At 47.8% G+C, this 18,157-nt stretch overlaps 1 protein-coding gene across 7 annotated transcripts in view; it reads left to right on the forward strand.

Annotated features, from left to right (window-relative positions):
• LOC116946088 (septin-9-like) overlaps positions 1-18,157 on the forward strand; it is a 47,405-nt gene that overhangs the window by 25,164 nt on the left and 4,084 nt on the right. For all 7 annotated transcript variants that reach the window (XM_032960931.2, XM_032960933.2, XM_032960928.2 and 4 more), the window contains 6 exons: positions 11,305-11,496; positions 12,823-12,951; positions 13,706-13,787; positions 16,086-16,223; positions 17,280-17,397; positions 18,001-18,096. In XM_032960931.2, coding sequence (XP_032816822.2) covers positions 11,334-11,496; positions 12,823-12,951; positions 13,706-13,787; positions 16,086-16,223; positions 17,280-17,397; positions 18,001-18,096 — 726 coding nt within the window. In that variant the 5' untranslated portion in view covers positions 11,305-11,333. The remainder of the gene's footprint in view (positions 1-11,304; positions 11,497-12,822; positions 12,952-13,705; positions 13,788-16,085; positions 16,224-17,279; positions 17,398-18,000; positions 18,097-18,157) is intronic.

Genomic DNA, 18,157 nt, shown 5'->3' on the forward strand with positions numbered 1-18,157 from the left:
CACGACTTCCCTGAAGGTATTCACCTTCAGCGAGCGCGATTCCGATCACACACGGTTCGAATTCGACCCTCGATCGATGGTTGCGCCATTGCCGCACTCGCGTCGAATAAAAAGGGACAAGTCCTTACTTAGGAACAACTATATATTTTTTTATTGCTGGAGGGATTGCCCCCTCTACCTGAAAATCCTGGCTCCGCCATTGGAAACACGTGGTGGCGTGTAAACTAAAAACCCAATCCAGAACAAGTAACACAGAGCACAAATGCTGAACATTGCATAAATAACGAGCATAAGTGCTTGTCAAATTAGCGTTTTTTATGCAGTGACCCAGTGGATTTGGGATGGTATGGAGTGGTGGCACAGCGGTTAGCGCATTTATACAAACCTGGCGACCCGAGTTCGATTCCCACTCATGGCCACCAACACCATTGATGATTATCTGAACTGGTCCTGGGCCTCCCCTAGATCGATTCAGCCTCAAATGAGTACCTAGTGCACTATATAAACATCGTCTTTCGGGAGGCAAAGGCGACTGCGCGTGGTGCTGGCCACCCACCCCCTCGTGTTGCCGTGCCGACCTTCATCGGTGCTGCTCGCTAACAGCACTTGCCCCAATAGCATGCTAAGGCTATATGGGGGATCTATGGGACAGTGGGTGGAGGGACAGGGTGGGTAGGGGTGGGGGTCGTTGCTTGCAGATGGGGGAGATGTTTGGAAAGGGTCATGAGGTGACTTGCCTGCCCTTCCTTCCTCCGCGCAGCCCTGGGCTGCTGCTGCCTTGGACGCTTCCTGCTCCCTCGACCGCGCTGCCACGATGCGGCCCTCGCCCTCCAGTAGCCACCGCCTGGCAATGGCGGCCACCACTGACCTTACGCGTGCCGCTGCATGGAGTCTTCGTCGGTCCCCCGTCGAGTGTTGATAATTCAATATTAATGTCCAATTGTATTGAGGGACTGCTGTCTGTTGTTGTCTAGGTATGGTCTGGAATTGTTGTTGTTTTGCTGCCTTGCCCAAGATTGCATCTAGTGTTGAAAAATCAGCAGGAATGTCCATGTACTTATGTTTATTTGTTCTCTACTTTGCACTCCTATTGTGTTTTTTTGTATTGTTTTGTTTGTTAATTTGATGACCCGCCCCCGACTGGACATCTGTGAAAAAGGGCTTTATAGTTAATCAGATTCCAACTCCAGTCTAAATACAGTCTCTGATTTCAATTCGGACATCAGTCCACCATAGCGCCACCGTGAACCTATGCAATAGTACCACAGCTTGTCGATCGGCAGGTTACATATGGTGGGGTAAAGTGTGGGTAATTCCCTTCTCTCCCAACAAGTCAGCCCCGACCAGCAGAAAGCGATTTTCCCAAGAAGTCACAGAAAAAGGGCCAAAGATGCCCAGGGCCACTATTTAATTTACCCTGGACACCGTGATAGACTGCAAGATAACTTTAGAGATACGCTGGAGACAGCTGCTGACATACCTGGCCAAAAATGATAGGTTTTCAAAGTAGCAATGGTTTTCCCAATTGCCTAAATGCATCCGTTGCCACCCATGTATGTCCGCCACTGGATTTTTACGTCGCAAGGTTGGGACCAGCAAGCAGCGACGCTGCAAAACGGCGTCCCAACGCATGGGAAGGCCCTACCAGTGATAAAAATGGGATAAGGGCGATTTCAGCTACAGCTCAATTTCATGTTCTAGGAGTTCCTCGTGGAATCAAAGGCTGTCGTGTCTTCTTGTTTCCACATCCATTCCTCCCTAGAGAGGTTTGCTAAGGCGGTGTGGTCCGATTGCGTAAAGTCCTGGTATTCGGGAAGGGGGCTTCTTCATCAACTGAGCGTCGTATCTCTAGGAAGGCAGGTTCTTCCTCTGCCCCCCACAAAGCATCTGGGATTTGCCCATTAATGCATGGAGGGGTTTAGCGAAGTTAGCGAACCATGGTACGAATTGAGGGTGGTACGACACGAACCCCAGAAACATGTACATATCGCTCATCGATATCGACGTAGGCCACTCACTCACACAATCCATCTTAGCCAGGTCTGTAGCACTCTTAAAGGGAGTGCTCCTAATCTCAGCTTGTTACCTGTATAAAAGACACGTGTCCACAGAAGCAATCAATCAGATTCCAAACTCTCCACCATGGCCAAGACCAAAGAGCTCTCCAAGGATGTCAGGGACAAGATTGTAGACCTACACAAGGCTGGAATGGGCTACAAGACCATTGCCAAGCAGCTTGGTGAGAAGGTGACAACAGTTGGTGCGATTATTCGCAAATGGAAGAAACACAAGAACTGTCAATCTCCCTCGGTCTGGGGTTCCATGCAAGATCTCACCTCGTGGAGTTGCAATGATCATGAGAACGGTGAGGAATCAGCCCAGAACTACACGGGAGGATCTTGTCAATGATCTCAAGGCAGCTGGGACCATAGTCACCAAGAAAACAATTGGCAACACACCACGCCGTGAAGGACTGAAATCCTGCAGCGCCCGCAAGGTCCCCCTGCTCAAGAAAGCACATATACATGCCCGTCTGAAGTTTGCCAATTAACATCTGAATGATTCAGAGGACAACTGGGTGAAAGTGTTGTGGTCAGATGAGACCAAAATGAACACCATCCCCACCATCAAACATGGAGGTGGAAACATTATGCTTTGGGGGTGTTTTTCTGCTAAGGAGGACAGGACAACTTCACCGCATCAAAGGGACGATGGACGGGGCCATGTACCGTCAAATCTTGGGTGAGAACCTCCTTCCCTCAGCCAGGGCATTGAAAATGGGTCGTGGATGGGTATTCCAGCATAACAATGACCCAAAACACACGGCCAAGGCAACAAAGGAGTGGCTCAAGAAGAAGCACATTAAGGTCCTGGAGTGGCCTAGCCAGTCTCCAGACCTTAATCCCATAGAAAATCTGTGGAGGGAGCTGAAGGTTCGAGTTGCCAAACGTCAGCCTCGAAACCTTAATGACTTGGAGAAGATCTGCAAAGAGGAGTGGGACAAAATCCCTCCTGAGATGTGTGCAAACCTGGTGGCCAACTACAAGAAACGTCCGACCTCTGTGATTGCCAACAAGGGTTTTGCCACCAAGTACTAAGTCATGTTTTGCAGAGGGGTAAAATTCTTATTTCCCTCATTAAAATGCAAATCAATTTATAACATTTTTTACATGCGTTTTTCTGAATTTTGTTGTTATTCTGTCTCTCACTGTTCAAATAAACCTACCATTAAAATTATAGACTGATCATTTATTTGTCAGTGGGCAAACGTACAAAATCAGCAGGGGATCAAATACTTTTTTTCCCTCACTGTAGGTATTAACGCATCTACTGCCTACACACACAGCCGATCACTCGGCGTGGTCCCATCGCCCTTACTCGGCTACGCCGCTGATTGACGGCGTGACAATGACGGCGATGGAAACCACGCAGGAGATCTTCCACGTGGCCGGATGACGGAGAGAGATGTCGGCAAGCAGCGACGCAGTCAGGACCCAGGACCCCACACACGAGCCCGAGCCCTGGGTCCGCTCCCCCTTATATCCCCCCGGGCGTGGCTAGGCCCCGCCTCCGGCCACGTCCTCTCGTGGAACCTTCGAGCAGGTTCCCGGAATATCTCAGCTAGCCCCACCTGTTACCTTTGCCCCAGATAAACCTCCTTCTCTGATTGGTAGGTATTAACCGTGCCCGTACCCGTGATTCCCTTTCCAGGCCAGCAGGTGTCACCCTGTCATTACATCAACATGTTTTCTTGCAACACCTCACATTGCACGTAGGTTTTCTCAGTGGGGCTAATATGGTACAAATTTTGTCTTATGGGTGCCGCATCTCCTGTATCTCATATGGTGTTCTATAAGTGAGGTACATGAGTCCCAGCTAAAAATGTCTTCAAAATCTTGTAGGAGCATCTGAAGCTGTAGCACATGGACAAACGACAACTCTGGATTGTTCCAAGGAAATGACATACAGCGGTTAGCACGCTGCACTACAAACCCGGCTACCCGAGTTTCCACTGATGACCAACACCAGTGACGATTATCTGAACTGGTCCTGGGCCTCCGCTAGATTGACTCAACCTCAAATGAGTACCTGGTGCGGTGTGTCAACATCACCGCTGGGGTAAACAAAGGCAGTCGGGTGTGGTGCTAACCAACCTCTCCTTCTTGTGCCGTGCCGGCCTTCATAGGTGCTTGCTAACAGCACTTTACCCAAAACTCTGTGAAGGCCATTATGGGGATCTTTGTAGTTTAAGATTCAAGTAGTTGGGAATCTTTTTTTCCCATATACACACTGTTTAAAATACAGTACTTCGTTTTCTGATAGAGTTTGCCGCGTTATATAAACAGTTGATATATTTTGACCGAGTAATTCTGGAGCTCACTATCGCAATGGAGCTGCTTGTCACGTGCAGTATAAATGTGGCTGATGGTGCTGTTGGAATTTTTTTTTTTATTCCATTGCGCGATCTGTTTAACAGCATGGTGAAGTCGGCCACGAATTCTCACGTAGAGGGGCCATCAGTGGCGTGGGCAAGCCAGCGCAAGGCCGCCACACCTTCATCGTTATCGCACCGCAGTGCTCGTGGCTCACACCACCCGTGGTTTAGGCCGCCTGCTATCGGCTCCAAGCACAGCGGCGCCTGCGGTCTGCAGCGTGGCGCCAGCGCAGGGCCCTTCCTTGGCTCCCCCGATGCGGAGCCTCAATCTGTCTCCCGATGCCTCCACCTCGTCTCGTCTGTCATGTGCACTTTCGTGTGTGGGTTCAGTCCCTGGAATAACGCATTGTCTATTGTCTCGGGATCTGGCTCGCGGGAGAATGTACGATGTTCGTACTGGTCATTTCCTGTTTTTGTCGCAAGAATAATCTTGAGGGATTTTTCTCTCGCCGTGAACGGAGCTCTCCGGCGAGGCAGCTTGATCTCAGATGCGGCGTGGAAAAAGTGTTTTGTGTTTGAGCATTTCACGACTGTATGAAAAGGAATTTATTGATTTGAATTAATTTTAGATTTGCGTCATTTGTTTCATCGTACAGTTGTCTGAGGTCCGTCACCGATGCCTCCGCACAAAAACCAACGCACACAAATAATCCTAATTTGTTTTACACTCAACGCTTGCCCAGCACTGCAGGCCAATTGTACATTGTCATACGATGGACAAGCAGTAAACCACTCGCTAGAGAGCGGGGATCGAGCTGCACGGCTTAGTGTCACCTTCCAGGGCCTGATATGATATTAAACCCTCCCCTCTAGTTGAGAGGGTTCCACGTCGATATTTCGTCATGACAGGATACTTACACCACCATAATTGTAATGTAGCTGGCAATTTTAAAGGATACGCACAAGGCAAGTGTGTCTTGCTGTTCACTTGTGTCTGTTGTATGAACAACCAGCTGCATGCTAATAGAAGCATTGCTGCCCTAATCATGAGGAGATGGCACATCTTGATCGACCGGCTTGAGGGGGAAAAAATATTGAATATAAAAACTAAAGTGAACTATGTTCCCACAATAGAGGAATATTTAACAAAATGCTGCAATAGATAAAAACTGAGTATCATTACCATCTGCCCGTTGTGTCAAAGTGGTTGCTTGCCCATACTTCACCATGCCGGTCAGTGCGGATTGGTGAGGAGCGGTGTGGTGAGGGGGGGGGAGCATTCAGATATCACTCGGCACTGATATTAGCCGTGGTCAGCCAGAAATAAAGTCGGGTGGCCGGGTTCATAGCAGAGTACAATGAACCCTCCTGTGCCCCTCGAGCATATTTACTTTATTTCTGAATACCCGTTTGTTTAATAAACCCATTCAATCACTGTACATCCTTTATACTGTATTGTGTATCAACAGTCTCGCATTCGCGGGCGTTTCCAGGCAGATTGTGCGCACACGTCAAGATGAAATTGCATATGAAACTAATTTCTGCCGAAAGCATGAATTACCCAGAAGCTGTATTTGCTTAAGTCACCACATTCAAACATTTTCTTTGAGTTTTCAAGAGGAAGAAAAAAACAGGAGGGGAATTGTGTGTGTGTGTCCGTGAGCTTTCGCGTTCTGTAGCCGCAGCGTGAATTGTGACTTGCATCCGCAGCAACGGTGGCAGCAGCAGATGTGGGCTAAGAGCCAACAGTGGTGAGCGTTAGATACTGCTAACAACACAAGCGCAGAACCACTGCTTGTGGCGATACATGCGGCTAACGAACACAGAGGCGAGCGAGGCGTTTCGGGGCTCGAGCGTTCAAACTCAGAATTGGAATATTTAGACTGGAGGGATCCAATGAGCTATGAAGCTATTTTGCACACATGTCCATTCAATTGAGCAGTTGACTACGGTAAAACTCCAATTATCCATGGCCCGCACGGCCCAAATACCCACAACTGTTATTATCCGTGGGACCTGTAGGGCCCACAAAACTCCTATTACCTGCACCCTGGTCTTTTGATTATCCACCTTGTGGAACGGTTTTCTTTTATCCGCACATTTTTCGTGAATCAGTGGAGTTGTATGGAAAAGTAATCCTCTTATCCATGGGTTATCAACGGATTTCAATTAGCATGTTATTACAGGAATACACTTGGAAATTACATGACTTATTGCCTGCAAATTTCTGCTCCTAATTAGAGATTGGTGGGAATATCATCCCCCCCCCTCACTTGGCGCAAGAAGAGCACAATAAGTGTTGTCATCACATCTCTCCCTCTATTTAAGGAAAACAGGAGGATTTCTCCACAAATCTGGCTGTCGCCTGATGAAGCTAAAATGTAATTACTGGCGAAATGTCGTACTCAGATTGTAAATGTTGTGGCTTTGCTCTCCAACACACCGATGTGCTGTTACTAATTGGCTGTCTCGGGTGGTGGCGGGTTTAACGAAACATTTTTCTATTCCACGATCTAACCCAAAGAAATCTGTATTATGGAGAATATCATCCTGTTATCTCTGATGTTTTACACACAAGCAAGGTGAATGATGAATGGATTGTTGTCATGAATTTGCATTTGCCGCTAAAGTCTGTCATGTGGCTCATTGCACCAACACAATATTTAAGACAACTGGTGAACCACAGTAGACCGTGGAAACCTTACATAGCGGAACCAAAATCAAACATGTAATGTGTACCTTCTAAATCGCATGTGAATGTAATGACAGATATTTGGTTAAGTAAATCTAAACAATTAAATTCCAACGTGTGCAAATAGGCCTGCAATAGGCCTGCAATCAGTGTAATACTGTAATTTCAGCCGGGTCTGTCCGAGTTAGTGACCTGGAAAATATTTTGGCGGCAGTCATGAATGATGTGGTCGTAGAACGTCAGGATGAAGACGGCACTGCCATTTTAACGAAGCCGCCCCTGTGGGTTCGGAGCGGAGTTAGACGCCCATGAAGCTGCTCTCTCTTTCTCCGAGCAGTCTCTCAGGGCGAGCGCCCACCCAATTGTCACTCCGTAACTACATTTCACTCCACCGTCCGAGTTTGGTCGCAGCGGTTTGTGCTTTAATGTGGTAATAAAAAACCATTGACCTCCATTAAAGTATATGAGAGTGTATTACTATTCAGAAACTATGGTGCAAAGATGATGCTATCTTTACAGTATTTAATATATTTTTCAATAGTACCTGATGGGGAAGAAAGGTCTAAACATTTCAGCCGACTAGCCTTCTTCAGGAAACGTTGAGATATACAGTGAGAGAGTCTGAAATATGATGTTGCTGTGGTCAGCGAGGGTGGAGATAATATCAGTCAAACTGAAGGGTAATAACTCCTCAGAGTTTGAAGAATCATAAAGCCATTCCAGAGGTCAATAATAAACGGGGTGGTGTAAAAGTGTAATTCGTTCTCAGAATGAATCATTCAAAAAGGCATTGAGCAGGCTTACAGTGGTAACATTGTCAAGTGAATTGTGAATCTTTCAAATTTAGGTACTGAGATTATGCCGTTGCCATATAATGATACAATGAAGTGGAGTACTTTACCCTTCAATGTCCACTCCTAGAAATATGTTGCTTTGATGATTTCCAATACAATTAAGTTGTATTAAGTTATATCGATTTTCTCAAAGGGCCACGTGCATGCGCTCAGTGCAACTGCGGGTAATTAGTTGCAGGTTGAGTCTTGCAAATATTGTTTTATCAGGCAATGCAAGAGATTGAGAGGGACCACACTGTTGGCTCACTGCAGCATCTTCATCGGCCTGCTACAGCAGTTGTTATTTAGATATTCTCCTGATGAGACTGGGGGCATTACACTAGAGGGATGCTGCCATGGGCATGGATGGTCAGCTGTGCTCTGGACTTGCCGGTTCAACCTCCTGGTGTGCCTCTGTCCACTGCACAGTTTGAATGAGTTCACCACAATCAGTTTGTTGGCAGGTCGTGTGCAATGGGGTAGAGTGTGGGGGCTCGTACCCCTTCCCAGATGTCTGGCCAACGTGAAAGAGGAGGCCAAACTATCCGCTTGTTGGCTCCCTGGATTTGCAGAGCTGCATCTATTCGGCCAGACAGATCATCATTTCTAGAAGTGGCCAGGGATTAAAACTACACAGAACCACACCAGACACAGCCTTCTTTATGGGCTAGTCTCACCAGTGTCAGACCAGAGAACGCCAACAGGCGGATAGAATAAAGACAATGCACGTATGAGAGTATTTATAGCTCAGGTTGAGCAGCTATATCATGGATTAAGCAGCTATATCATGGGATATATCATGGGATATAGCTGCTCAACTGTACTGTTCGCCTTTTGGCCTCCTTAATCAGAGGATGTTTGTTTGCATGTTCACCACAAGTCGTTGTGGTTCATGCAGACTTGATTCTTTGCAAAAGGTATATTTGTTTAAACATCTTAACACCCGTTTTATTTCCAGAAAGGATAAAGCCTATTCTTAATTTTCATACTTTGATACTGGCAAAAAAAAGTTAGCCGAGATATACACAGAACCACGCATTCAAATTATCGTAAACACTGCTGCATGTGGCGTCGCGCGGTTGGCACAGGCCCTGGGGTAAAGAATGAATTACATTTGCCCCCCCCCCCTTCCCACCCCCGTCTCATCCCATCTTTCGAGCCTGGCACTTGAGCCCTTTCGGTGCCGTTATAGCACCTGCATGCTCAATGGCTAAGCCACTGATGTTCACAAGCTTCTGTTGCCATTACCATGCCGTCGTTTTTGCGAGCCGTTGTTCCTCCACGAACCTTCCACACGCTTGCACACACAGTTGGCCGCGACCAAGGGGAACGGCCGGTTGCGTTCATGACGGCCGCTATCAGCCATCTGACCACTTGGAAAGCCAAACATAACCACCCATGTGTTCATGAACTACTTTTAACTGCATTGAAAAGTGATTAGAGAAATGTCACAACCCCAAAAAGTCGGGGGGGGAGGGGGCAGTGATGGAAAAATCAGAATTTTGGCGTAGCTTTGGAGCTACCCAGACGTGCACGCAGCTGATAAGCTGAGTGGTCAGTCTTTTGGAAATGGTGCCATTTGATCTGTGAATTATTTCGTTAGCAAAGATGGTGACTGAAGGTCGTGTGTTTTGAGGAAGGAAGAAAGTAAAACAAAGAGGAAAAATATTTATTTTGATAAGATCTTAAACCACTTTGTTAAAAGGCGATCTCGGACTGGTAGCTGTGGAATAGGGCACGCAGTCATGCTTGCGACTACCAATTTTTATTCTGCCTTATTTGCGGCAGGCCTCAAAGACCGAGTTGGGTCGAAGTAAAGCTCCCCGATGCGCCTTCACGTTTCGCCGTGCTTGCTGGGAGCTTTTCAAGGAACTGAATGGATCTGGTAATCAATAAAATAAGAAGCTCCCAGCATGCAGAGCGAAACGCCGGACTTGGCGCCCAAAAAAAACCACAAAGATCCCCCGTATAGCCTGAACAGACTGTTGCGTAAGTGCTGTTAGCGAGCACCTATGAAGGTCAGCACAGTACACGAGGGGGTGGGTGGCCAACACCACGCCTCACCGCCTTTGTCTCTCCAATGGTGATGTTTTTACACACAGCACCAGGTATTCATTTGAGGCTAAATCGACCTAGGGGAGGCCCAGGACCGGTTTAGATAATCGTGACCAGTGTTGGCCGTGAGCGGGAATCGAACTCTGATGGCCAAGTTTGTAGTGCAGTCCGCGAACCACTACCCTACGTGCGGTACAACCCACAAACGCATCGGAGAGCCACCGGAGAACCACGCAGCACAAATGCGGAAACTTTCGGGGTCGTTGTACTAAGCACATACTCTTGTTGTCAGCATGTGGTTAAAAATTAATGAGATTCTCGATCTGGGAGCCAGTTAACCCTGGAAACACATGTAACTTGCGGTGTGCAGGTGAAGAGGCCTGCAGTACAAACCCTTGTGTTTAATCAGAGATTGAGAGATTAAACACGGGGATTTGACCCCATCCCATAGAATTCAAACACTGCGTTAGGCCACGGTGGCTGTAAGAGTGGTGCAAAGCAACGAGTTAAGTCTCCCCGTGATCCAGCGGCCCAGAGCTGCCCTGGTTAGATAAATACAGAGATTCTACTAATAAGTTTGGCACAAATTCACGGTAAATGTTATATTGTTGGGCTGTTATTGGCGTAGTGCAGTTGGCATGGGCCCTGCCACAAAGAGCTGAATGGGGCTCCCTGTCCAATTTGCCCACTCTGCGTAGCTCATTGCCTCAGGCACAGGTGCAGTTGCATGGCCTACACACTCAATAGCTAAGCCACTGTACTGCATCTGCCAGTCATCTCAGTTAGTCAACCCATGGCACCTGAGTTTGTTCCATGACCTCTTGCCAGTGAACCTTCGACACTTCACGTGGCCTCAAAGTGCACTTAGTGGTGAACGCCAGTTGTTGTTGTTAAACTCACAAATCACTGCCTCTTGTCTAGATGCCACTGTTGATACAGCTCCTGTACGAATATGCTACCTGTAACAACGTACAGCCCTTTGTCAATCCACTGCTAGATGAAGTCCTCTCCATGGCTTGTCGATCACAGGGTGTTCTTTAACCATACCTCAACTCGCTGGTCAGTGCAGGTTTGCTTGCGTGCAGGGGGGGGGCGAGATGGGTTCAGATATCACTCGCCACAAATCAATCCCCAAGGCTGTGCAGTGATTGTGTTCACTCCTGCTTCAGCACTCCACCTGGCTACTAATAATATTTAGATACTAATACATGCGTATACATATGACGTATATATTTCACGTGTAAATGCTTTGATTGTTTATCCGTTAGTTGTGCATGCATATGCGCGCACGTGTTTTCTTGTACACGCACGCATGGATTTGCACGTTGACGTGTGGATCTGCGCCGTAGGTTTGGTGCCTCGCGCCGAGCCGGAGGAGATGACGACGGAGACCCCCGGCCAGGATGGTGGCGTGGCACGGCCACCGACGCGCGTCAAGCCCAACCTCGACGCGTTCGGCTACGTGGGCATCGACGCCGTGCTGGAGCAGATGCGGCGCAAGGCCATGAAGCAGGGCTTCGAGTTCAACATCATGGTGGTCGGTGCGTCCCGCACACCGGCGACGGGTGGACCTCGTTGTACCAAGGGCCGTGCCGAGGATCGTGCCGAGGCCCCCGGACTCTCGTAGAGGGCTGCTCGTGAACTGCACCTCGGTCGCTTTTGTGGCTGCGAGAGGCCCCCTTGCCCTTGATGGAAAATACTGGGCGCACTAAATTGTTTCCATCATCAATCCATCAGTTGATCTTTATTTTATGTGCCAGTATCACCCTCAATAAAATGGGCATTGGTGCACATTACAGCAGAATGGGAACGGTACCGGGGGGACACGGAGCAACAGGGATGAGAAAAGAAACCCCGTCACGTCCCCAGTGGCTAACATCTGACTGAGCAGCGTAATCGCAACCGCGCGCACAATAAAGTGCAACCGTGCAGAATGAGTAGCATGAGAAAAATAAGTAGTAAATGAAATAAATACAAATACGTAAATAAAGTGAGTTTATTAAATAATTTTTAATGTTATGAGTAGATGACTCTTGCACAGACCGCGGAATTGAGAGCCACTCGGCGTGTTCCGGACGTCCGGTGGCAGGCAGCGTGGAGTTACAGTTTATTGGGGCTGCGCTCGAGAAGACTTCATACCCCAGTGTCGTTGGGTGAACAATCCAATTTATAATTCTCCCCTCTAGTTCCTGACGAGTGCAGCTGAGACACTTGCAGTGGTGGATAGATATTGCTTGTGGGCCGTTTCAAAGTGGTAGGCCTCGTGTGGCTCAGGGCCGAGGAGAAATGAAGTTGTGAGGTGCCGATTCTCCACCGTTGCCATGCAGCACCAACACAGCCTCCCATCATTTATCATTGGGCCAAATTATCTCTAAGGATATCAAGGAATTAATTGGCTGGTTATAATAAAATGCAGGATCTCATTTAATGAGAAAAAAAATTAAGGGACTGCATTGGCAGCAGTGTGCTATAAAAAGGAAATTTATTGACTTGCCTGTGTCATTTATCTTCCCTTTATTAAAATAAAGTAGCCACCTTACATTAGGACAATAACCCTCCTTTGCTGTTAGAAAAGGGCGATTGCCGTCAATGTTAGCGTACTGAATGTTTACAACACTCCGTAATCGAGTTGGCCAAACATCCAAAGAGCTGGGGCAATTGTTGGAGCCTGTCCGTGGTTTGTGGCTCCGTGGTGCACATATTGTGTGCGTTACAAATTCTACAGCGTTTTCAGATTGCATTTGCATGAATGATGCTCTGTGGAAATAAAAACATTATTATTCAAAACATTTTTTGTTACAGGTCATGGTGGGTGCTGAATCAGTAAATTTGTTCACTGTCGCTGTGTCGTCCCTTTGCACGTTTAGGACAGAGCGGGCTGGGCAAGTCGACCCTCGTGAACACGCTGTTCAAGTCTCCTGTGAGCCGCAAGTCGTGTACACCCAACCACGAGGAGAAGATTCCCAAGACGGTGGAGATCAAATCTGTGAGCCACGGTGAGGAGGGCCAACGGCGGCTGAGTGCGCAGGATGGGCGCTAGCGGTGCTGCACGTGGTTTTAAAGCGGTGCTGGTGCACACAGAGAATGGTATTCAGTGCATTTAAAATAATATACTGCGCGACGTATTCCATAGCATTTATAAATCTGTACACGCTACGTAAAATGTTCTCGTGCATTTAGATACATTGTACAGCGGGTCCTCGCTTTAACACGGGAATTGCGTTCCATTAGATTGCCGTGTATAGTGAATTTGTGTTAAGTGAGAATGATTTTCCCATAAGGAATAATGGTGATGGTAGGGGTGCTGTCCCAGTCTGGAGTTTTACATATATATAGGTGACAGTAATTTATTTAAATGTAAGGTGTGTGAGCGAGAGATATGGCGAGTAAAAAAGATAAGGGAGTGAGATGAAGCTACGTATCCAAAGACGCTGCCGCAACACAGAGTGTGAGGAGGAAGAGGATGGCACGCCGTGTATCACAGTACTACAGTACCAGTACTGCATTACCAGCACCCAGCATCACTGAACAACACTGCCTACACCGACACCACTCAGAAAAGTAGTCCATCAAACGCTACTATACTCGTGTTATAGCGAGCACGGTACGTATTAAGCGAAAAAGTTCCGTAAAATAAAGACCACGTGAAGAGTTGTACGGTTTTGAAGCTTTGAAATGGTAACAGGAAGCTAACTTGGCAACAAACAAAAAAACACTGACCTCTCCTTTTGTGCACCTCGGCATTTGCAGTCATCGAAGAGAAGGGGGTGAAGATGAAGTTGACAGTGATCGACACTCCAGGATTCGGGGACCAAATAAATAACAACAACTGGTGAGAGTGATGGTGTAGCTAATGAGCGTGCAGAACGTGCAACTGCACTGGGACCCCTTACGTTTAGTTCACTCTAACGGTTGGCAAACTGGACTTTAAAAACTATTTTTAGTTTACCAGGTGAAGCCGACTGAGCGATACAGCTCTTTTTTAGAAGCGACCTGGCCACAAATGATACGTGGACATTTACAGTAGCCAAATACTCTAAATGCATGTTGATTCTAAATGTGGAGGGAAAAACCGGAGGGCCCTGAGAAAAATCCATACAACCACGGGGAGAGAGAGAACATGCAAACTCCAAAAATACATCAGGCATCAGGGTCGGGATCAAAGCCACGATCTCCTGTATACCTGGCGAGGGAGTGAACATCTCGCCACCGTGGCACAATCCAGATCGTTCTCCCGGCACAGCAGTTGAAACAATGGGGCAGGTTTCTTAGATTCCCCTGTTCATCCAGCGGTATAAATGGGGTACACCACAGTTAAATCGGCAGATTGGGTGTGGTAGGGTAATGTGTGGGTTCCCCCACCTCTGCCAAGCCATCTGACCAATGTGGGAGAGTCGGCCGAATACCCTCCCGAGGGGTCCTCCAGGGCTCTGGGCAACCTGCGGCTCTTTTAAGGACTCCTTCGTGACGTTACTTATTAGGGACCCTCGTCTCGTAATCCACATGCATTACGGCTCTTTAAATATTGAGTTGTTTTTACCGAATTTGAAAAAAATGGCTCTTGTAAGGTTTCGATTTGGTGTTTGAACGTCTTAACACCTCCTGTTTCATTGCCAGAAAGGGTAAAACCTCTTCTTATTTTTTCATACTTTGATACAGGCAAAAAGGTCCCATTTTGTAGCTGCTCACCCAAGCTATGAATGCTCTGATAGTGCATTGACCTTGCACTGTTCGCCTGTTGGCGTTGTTTTCTGGTCTGACACTGGTAGTGAGACGAGGCCATAGAGAAGGCTGCTGTCTCTGGTGTAGGACAATCAGTTTCAAAGACGCTGCCATCTAACCTATAAAAGCATGTTTGTTTGCACCTTCACCACAAGTATGTGTGGTTCATGCATACTTGATTCCTTGCAAAAGGTTTCGATTTGGTGTTTGAACATCTTAACACCTCTTTTATTGCTAGAAAGGGTAAAACCTACCAGACAGTCTCGTCCCTCCTACCAGACAGTCTCGTCCCTTCACCTGATGAAGGCCGCTTGTGTTGTGGCCGAAACGTCGTGAGAATATTATTGTGTTATTTTATCAATTTATTATTTTATTATCATTCTACGTGACTTTACCGAAAGAACCAAAGAAGATGAATCATTGCAGTCACGAAAGCTTTAAATCGAGAAGTAAAACCTATTGTTATTTTTTCACATCTTGAAATGTTATATTCTTAGCTCTTTTGGTAAAGTGACTTTACCGAAAGAGCTAAGAATATGAATCACTGCAGTCACAAAAGCTTCAAATCAAAACCTTTAAATGTTGTTTGCTGACCCCTGGCCGATACCTTGTGGGCCCCCTAGTGGCCGGCCGTGCTCATGGCCATCTCATTTTCGCCACAACCTTCAAGAGTGGTGAGAGTATCACCTTCGGCTTCTGTGGATCAAGACAGAGTGATGTATTATGTATTAATTTACATCACAGGGAGTCTCGCCCAGCCAACACCTTGCCGCGGTTGTCAGCGTATGTATATATGTTGAGCTTCTTTCGCACCGTGCATAGCCAACCGTGCTTTATCAGAGGTGCGGGTGTAGGATGACAAACTAAACACAAACAGCAGTTCTAGACAAATGAGTTGTCAATCTGAATTTGATTTAAAAGTGCATAGCTCCAGTGGCTTCCTAATATCGGAAGAGCGTTCCAGACAGCCGCATCTGAAAGCGCGCGGTGCAACGATAACTAGGGGCGGAGCTAGGGGGGGTGACAGGGGTGACATTCTGCGTATAAGTGTACGACACTCGGTCTGGCGGACTCTGTGCAACTGCATTGTCAGAGTGTGTCGCCAACCGATGGCGTCTAGTTCAACAGCTTGACTCTCTAATCATTCTTGAAATTTAAATTTGTTGAATGTCACCCCGGCCTGAAATCCTGGCTCCGCCCCTGACGATGACCATGTTCGATGTTTAGCCAAAAGCCGCTGCTGTGAGGATCGGAGTTTGCGTGACGGTTTATTACTCCTTGACGAGATCAGCGAGGTGTCGTGCGTCGAGAGCGGCGTGCTACGTGCAGTGCGGACGATGCCGCTGTCTTCCACGCGACCCCCTTGCTAACCGGCGCGTGCCGCGCACCCACCCTCCATCCCTCGCAGCTGGGAGCCCGTGCTCAAGTACATCAACGACCAATACGAGAAGTACCTCGCGGAGGAGGTGAACATCACGCGGAAGAAGGTCATTCCCGACAGCAGGGTGCACTGCTGCATCTACTTCATCCCGGCCACCGGGCACTCGTAAGCAGGGCACTCGTCAGCAGGGCACTCGTAAGCATGGCGCTCGTAAGCAGGGCACTCGTAAGCATGGCACTCGTGAGCAGGGCGCTCGTGAGCATGGCGCTCGTGAGCAGGGCGCTCGTGAGCAGGGCGCTCGGGACGCGCCGCTTGTGCCAGCGGGGCCGTTGTGTGATAAGAACGGACCGCGAGCGAACCGCCGATCGTGCGGAATATTAGCCAATCAAAAAGAGGTGGTCGTTTCACACGACGCTGTACTGCAGTCTTGGTTCTTTCGGTAAAGTCACGTAGATAGAAAAAATTATAATAAAAGTGAGCGTACTGGCAGTCTATAATGTAGACTGTAGCAATGGTTATTAAACTGAACCTGAGTGAGCGTACTGGCAGTCTCTAATGTAGACTTATTCTGGTTAAATCTTGACGTAAAGCTTTCGTGACTGCAGGAATTCATATTCTTTGGGTCTTTCGGTAAAGTCACGTAGATAGAAGAAAAATAATAATGAAAAATATAGCAGGAGAGCTGAGGCAGGAAAAAAAAGATATAAAATATATATTTTTCACCTAATGACGATTGCTTGTATACGAATCGAAACGTCGTGATATTGTTATTATTTTATTAATTGTATTATTTATCTATCTACGTGGCTTTACCGAAAGACCCAAAGAATACTTATTCTGGTTCTTTCAGTAAAGAAATGGCATTAGTCGATCCGTGAATCGCTTGCCATTGAATTGATGCAGTGAGTAACCCTCGATGAATCGATACTCTGACGTTGCTGCCGGATCGACTATTAGCAGAATCGATACACGGTCCACAATATCATATATGGGTTGAGACGCCCCTACGGGTAATGACACGCCCACTTCCATATATGGGCTGATCGCTGAATTCATCGCCTGTCCGATCTTATTGTATTACAGCGTCCACTTTAAACCAACTGTGTTTTGTAAACGTAGAGAGCTCATCGAATTATTTTGGCGGTGGTGATGATTATGATGGTGTTGGTGATGTTGATGATGGTGTCCCATTGAGCCTCCCACCCGCCCCACCCCCCGCAGGCTGAGGCTCCTGGACATCGAGTTCATGAAGCGCCTAGGGAAGGTGGTGAACATCGTGCCCGTGATCGCCAAGTCAGACACGCTGACGCTGGAGGAGAGGCAGGCCTTCAAGAAGAAGGTAAATGGCGGTGGTGGTTATCAGGTGCCCCGGGGGCTGAGCTCTGAGTCCACAACACGGAGACTTCGGTTTGAATCCGCTTTGAGCCACCCACGATCAAATGGGGTTCTCAAGTTTAGCAAAGTGATCGTCTCAGCCCGGTCCCTCACGCCTGCACAAAACTACAATGCCTACAGGGTTTTTTTCCTTAATTTGCCTTTTTCCAGCCTTGAGGATGCCAATTATGTTAGATTTGTTTGCTGTGTGATGAAATGCACAAAGATCCCCCGTATAACCTTTATAGACTCTTGGGGCAAGTGCTGTTAGAGAGCACCTATGAAGGCCAATAGGGCACATGAGGGAGTCGGTGGCCAGCACAACGCCCGGCCCCCTTTATCTCCAAAGTCACGATGTTTACACACCGCACCAAGTACTCATTTTAGGCTGAGTGGGTCCACTGGAGGACCAGGATCAGGCCCGGATAATCATCACGAGTGTTGGCCGAGAGCGGGAATCAAACTCAGGTTGCTGAGTTCGTAGCGCAGCGGGCTCATCGCTGCATTACCGCACACGCATACACACACCGGGTGAGATCCCCCTCAGCATTGGCCAATTGCTCCACAGATCCGGGAGCAGCTGGAGACGCAGGGCATCAGCATCTACCCTCACAAGGAGCACGACGAGGACGAGGAGGATCGCTCCGTCAACAACAAAATCCGGGTTCGTGTGGCCAGCCTGGGGCATTCACTCCTATCACAGGGAATTGACTAATAACGCAGGG

This window comes from Petromyzon marinus, chromosome 26 (genome assembly GCF_048934315.1).
Source record: "Petromyzon marinus isolate PM22_M1 ecotype Great Lakes invasive population chromosome 26, UKy_Petmar_22M1.pri1.0, whole genome shotgun sequence".
Taxonomy (NCBI): Eukaryota; Metazoa; Chordata; class Hyperoartia; order Petromyzontiformes; family Petromyzontidae; genus Petromyzon; species Petromyzon marinus.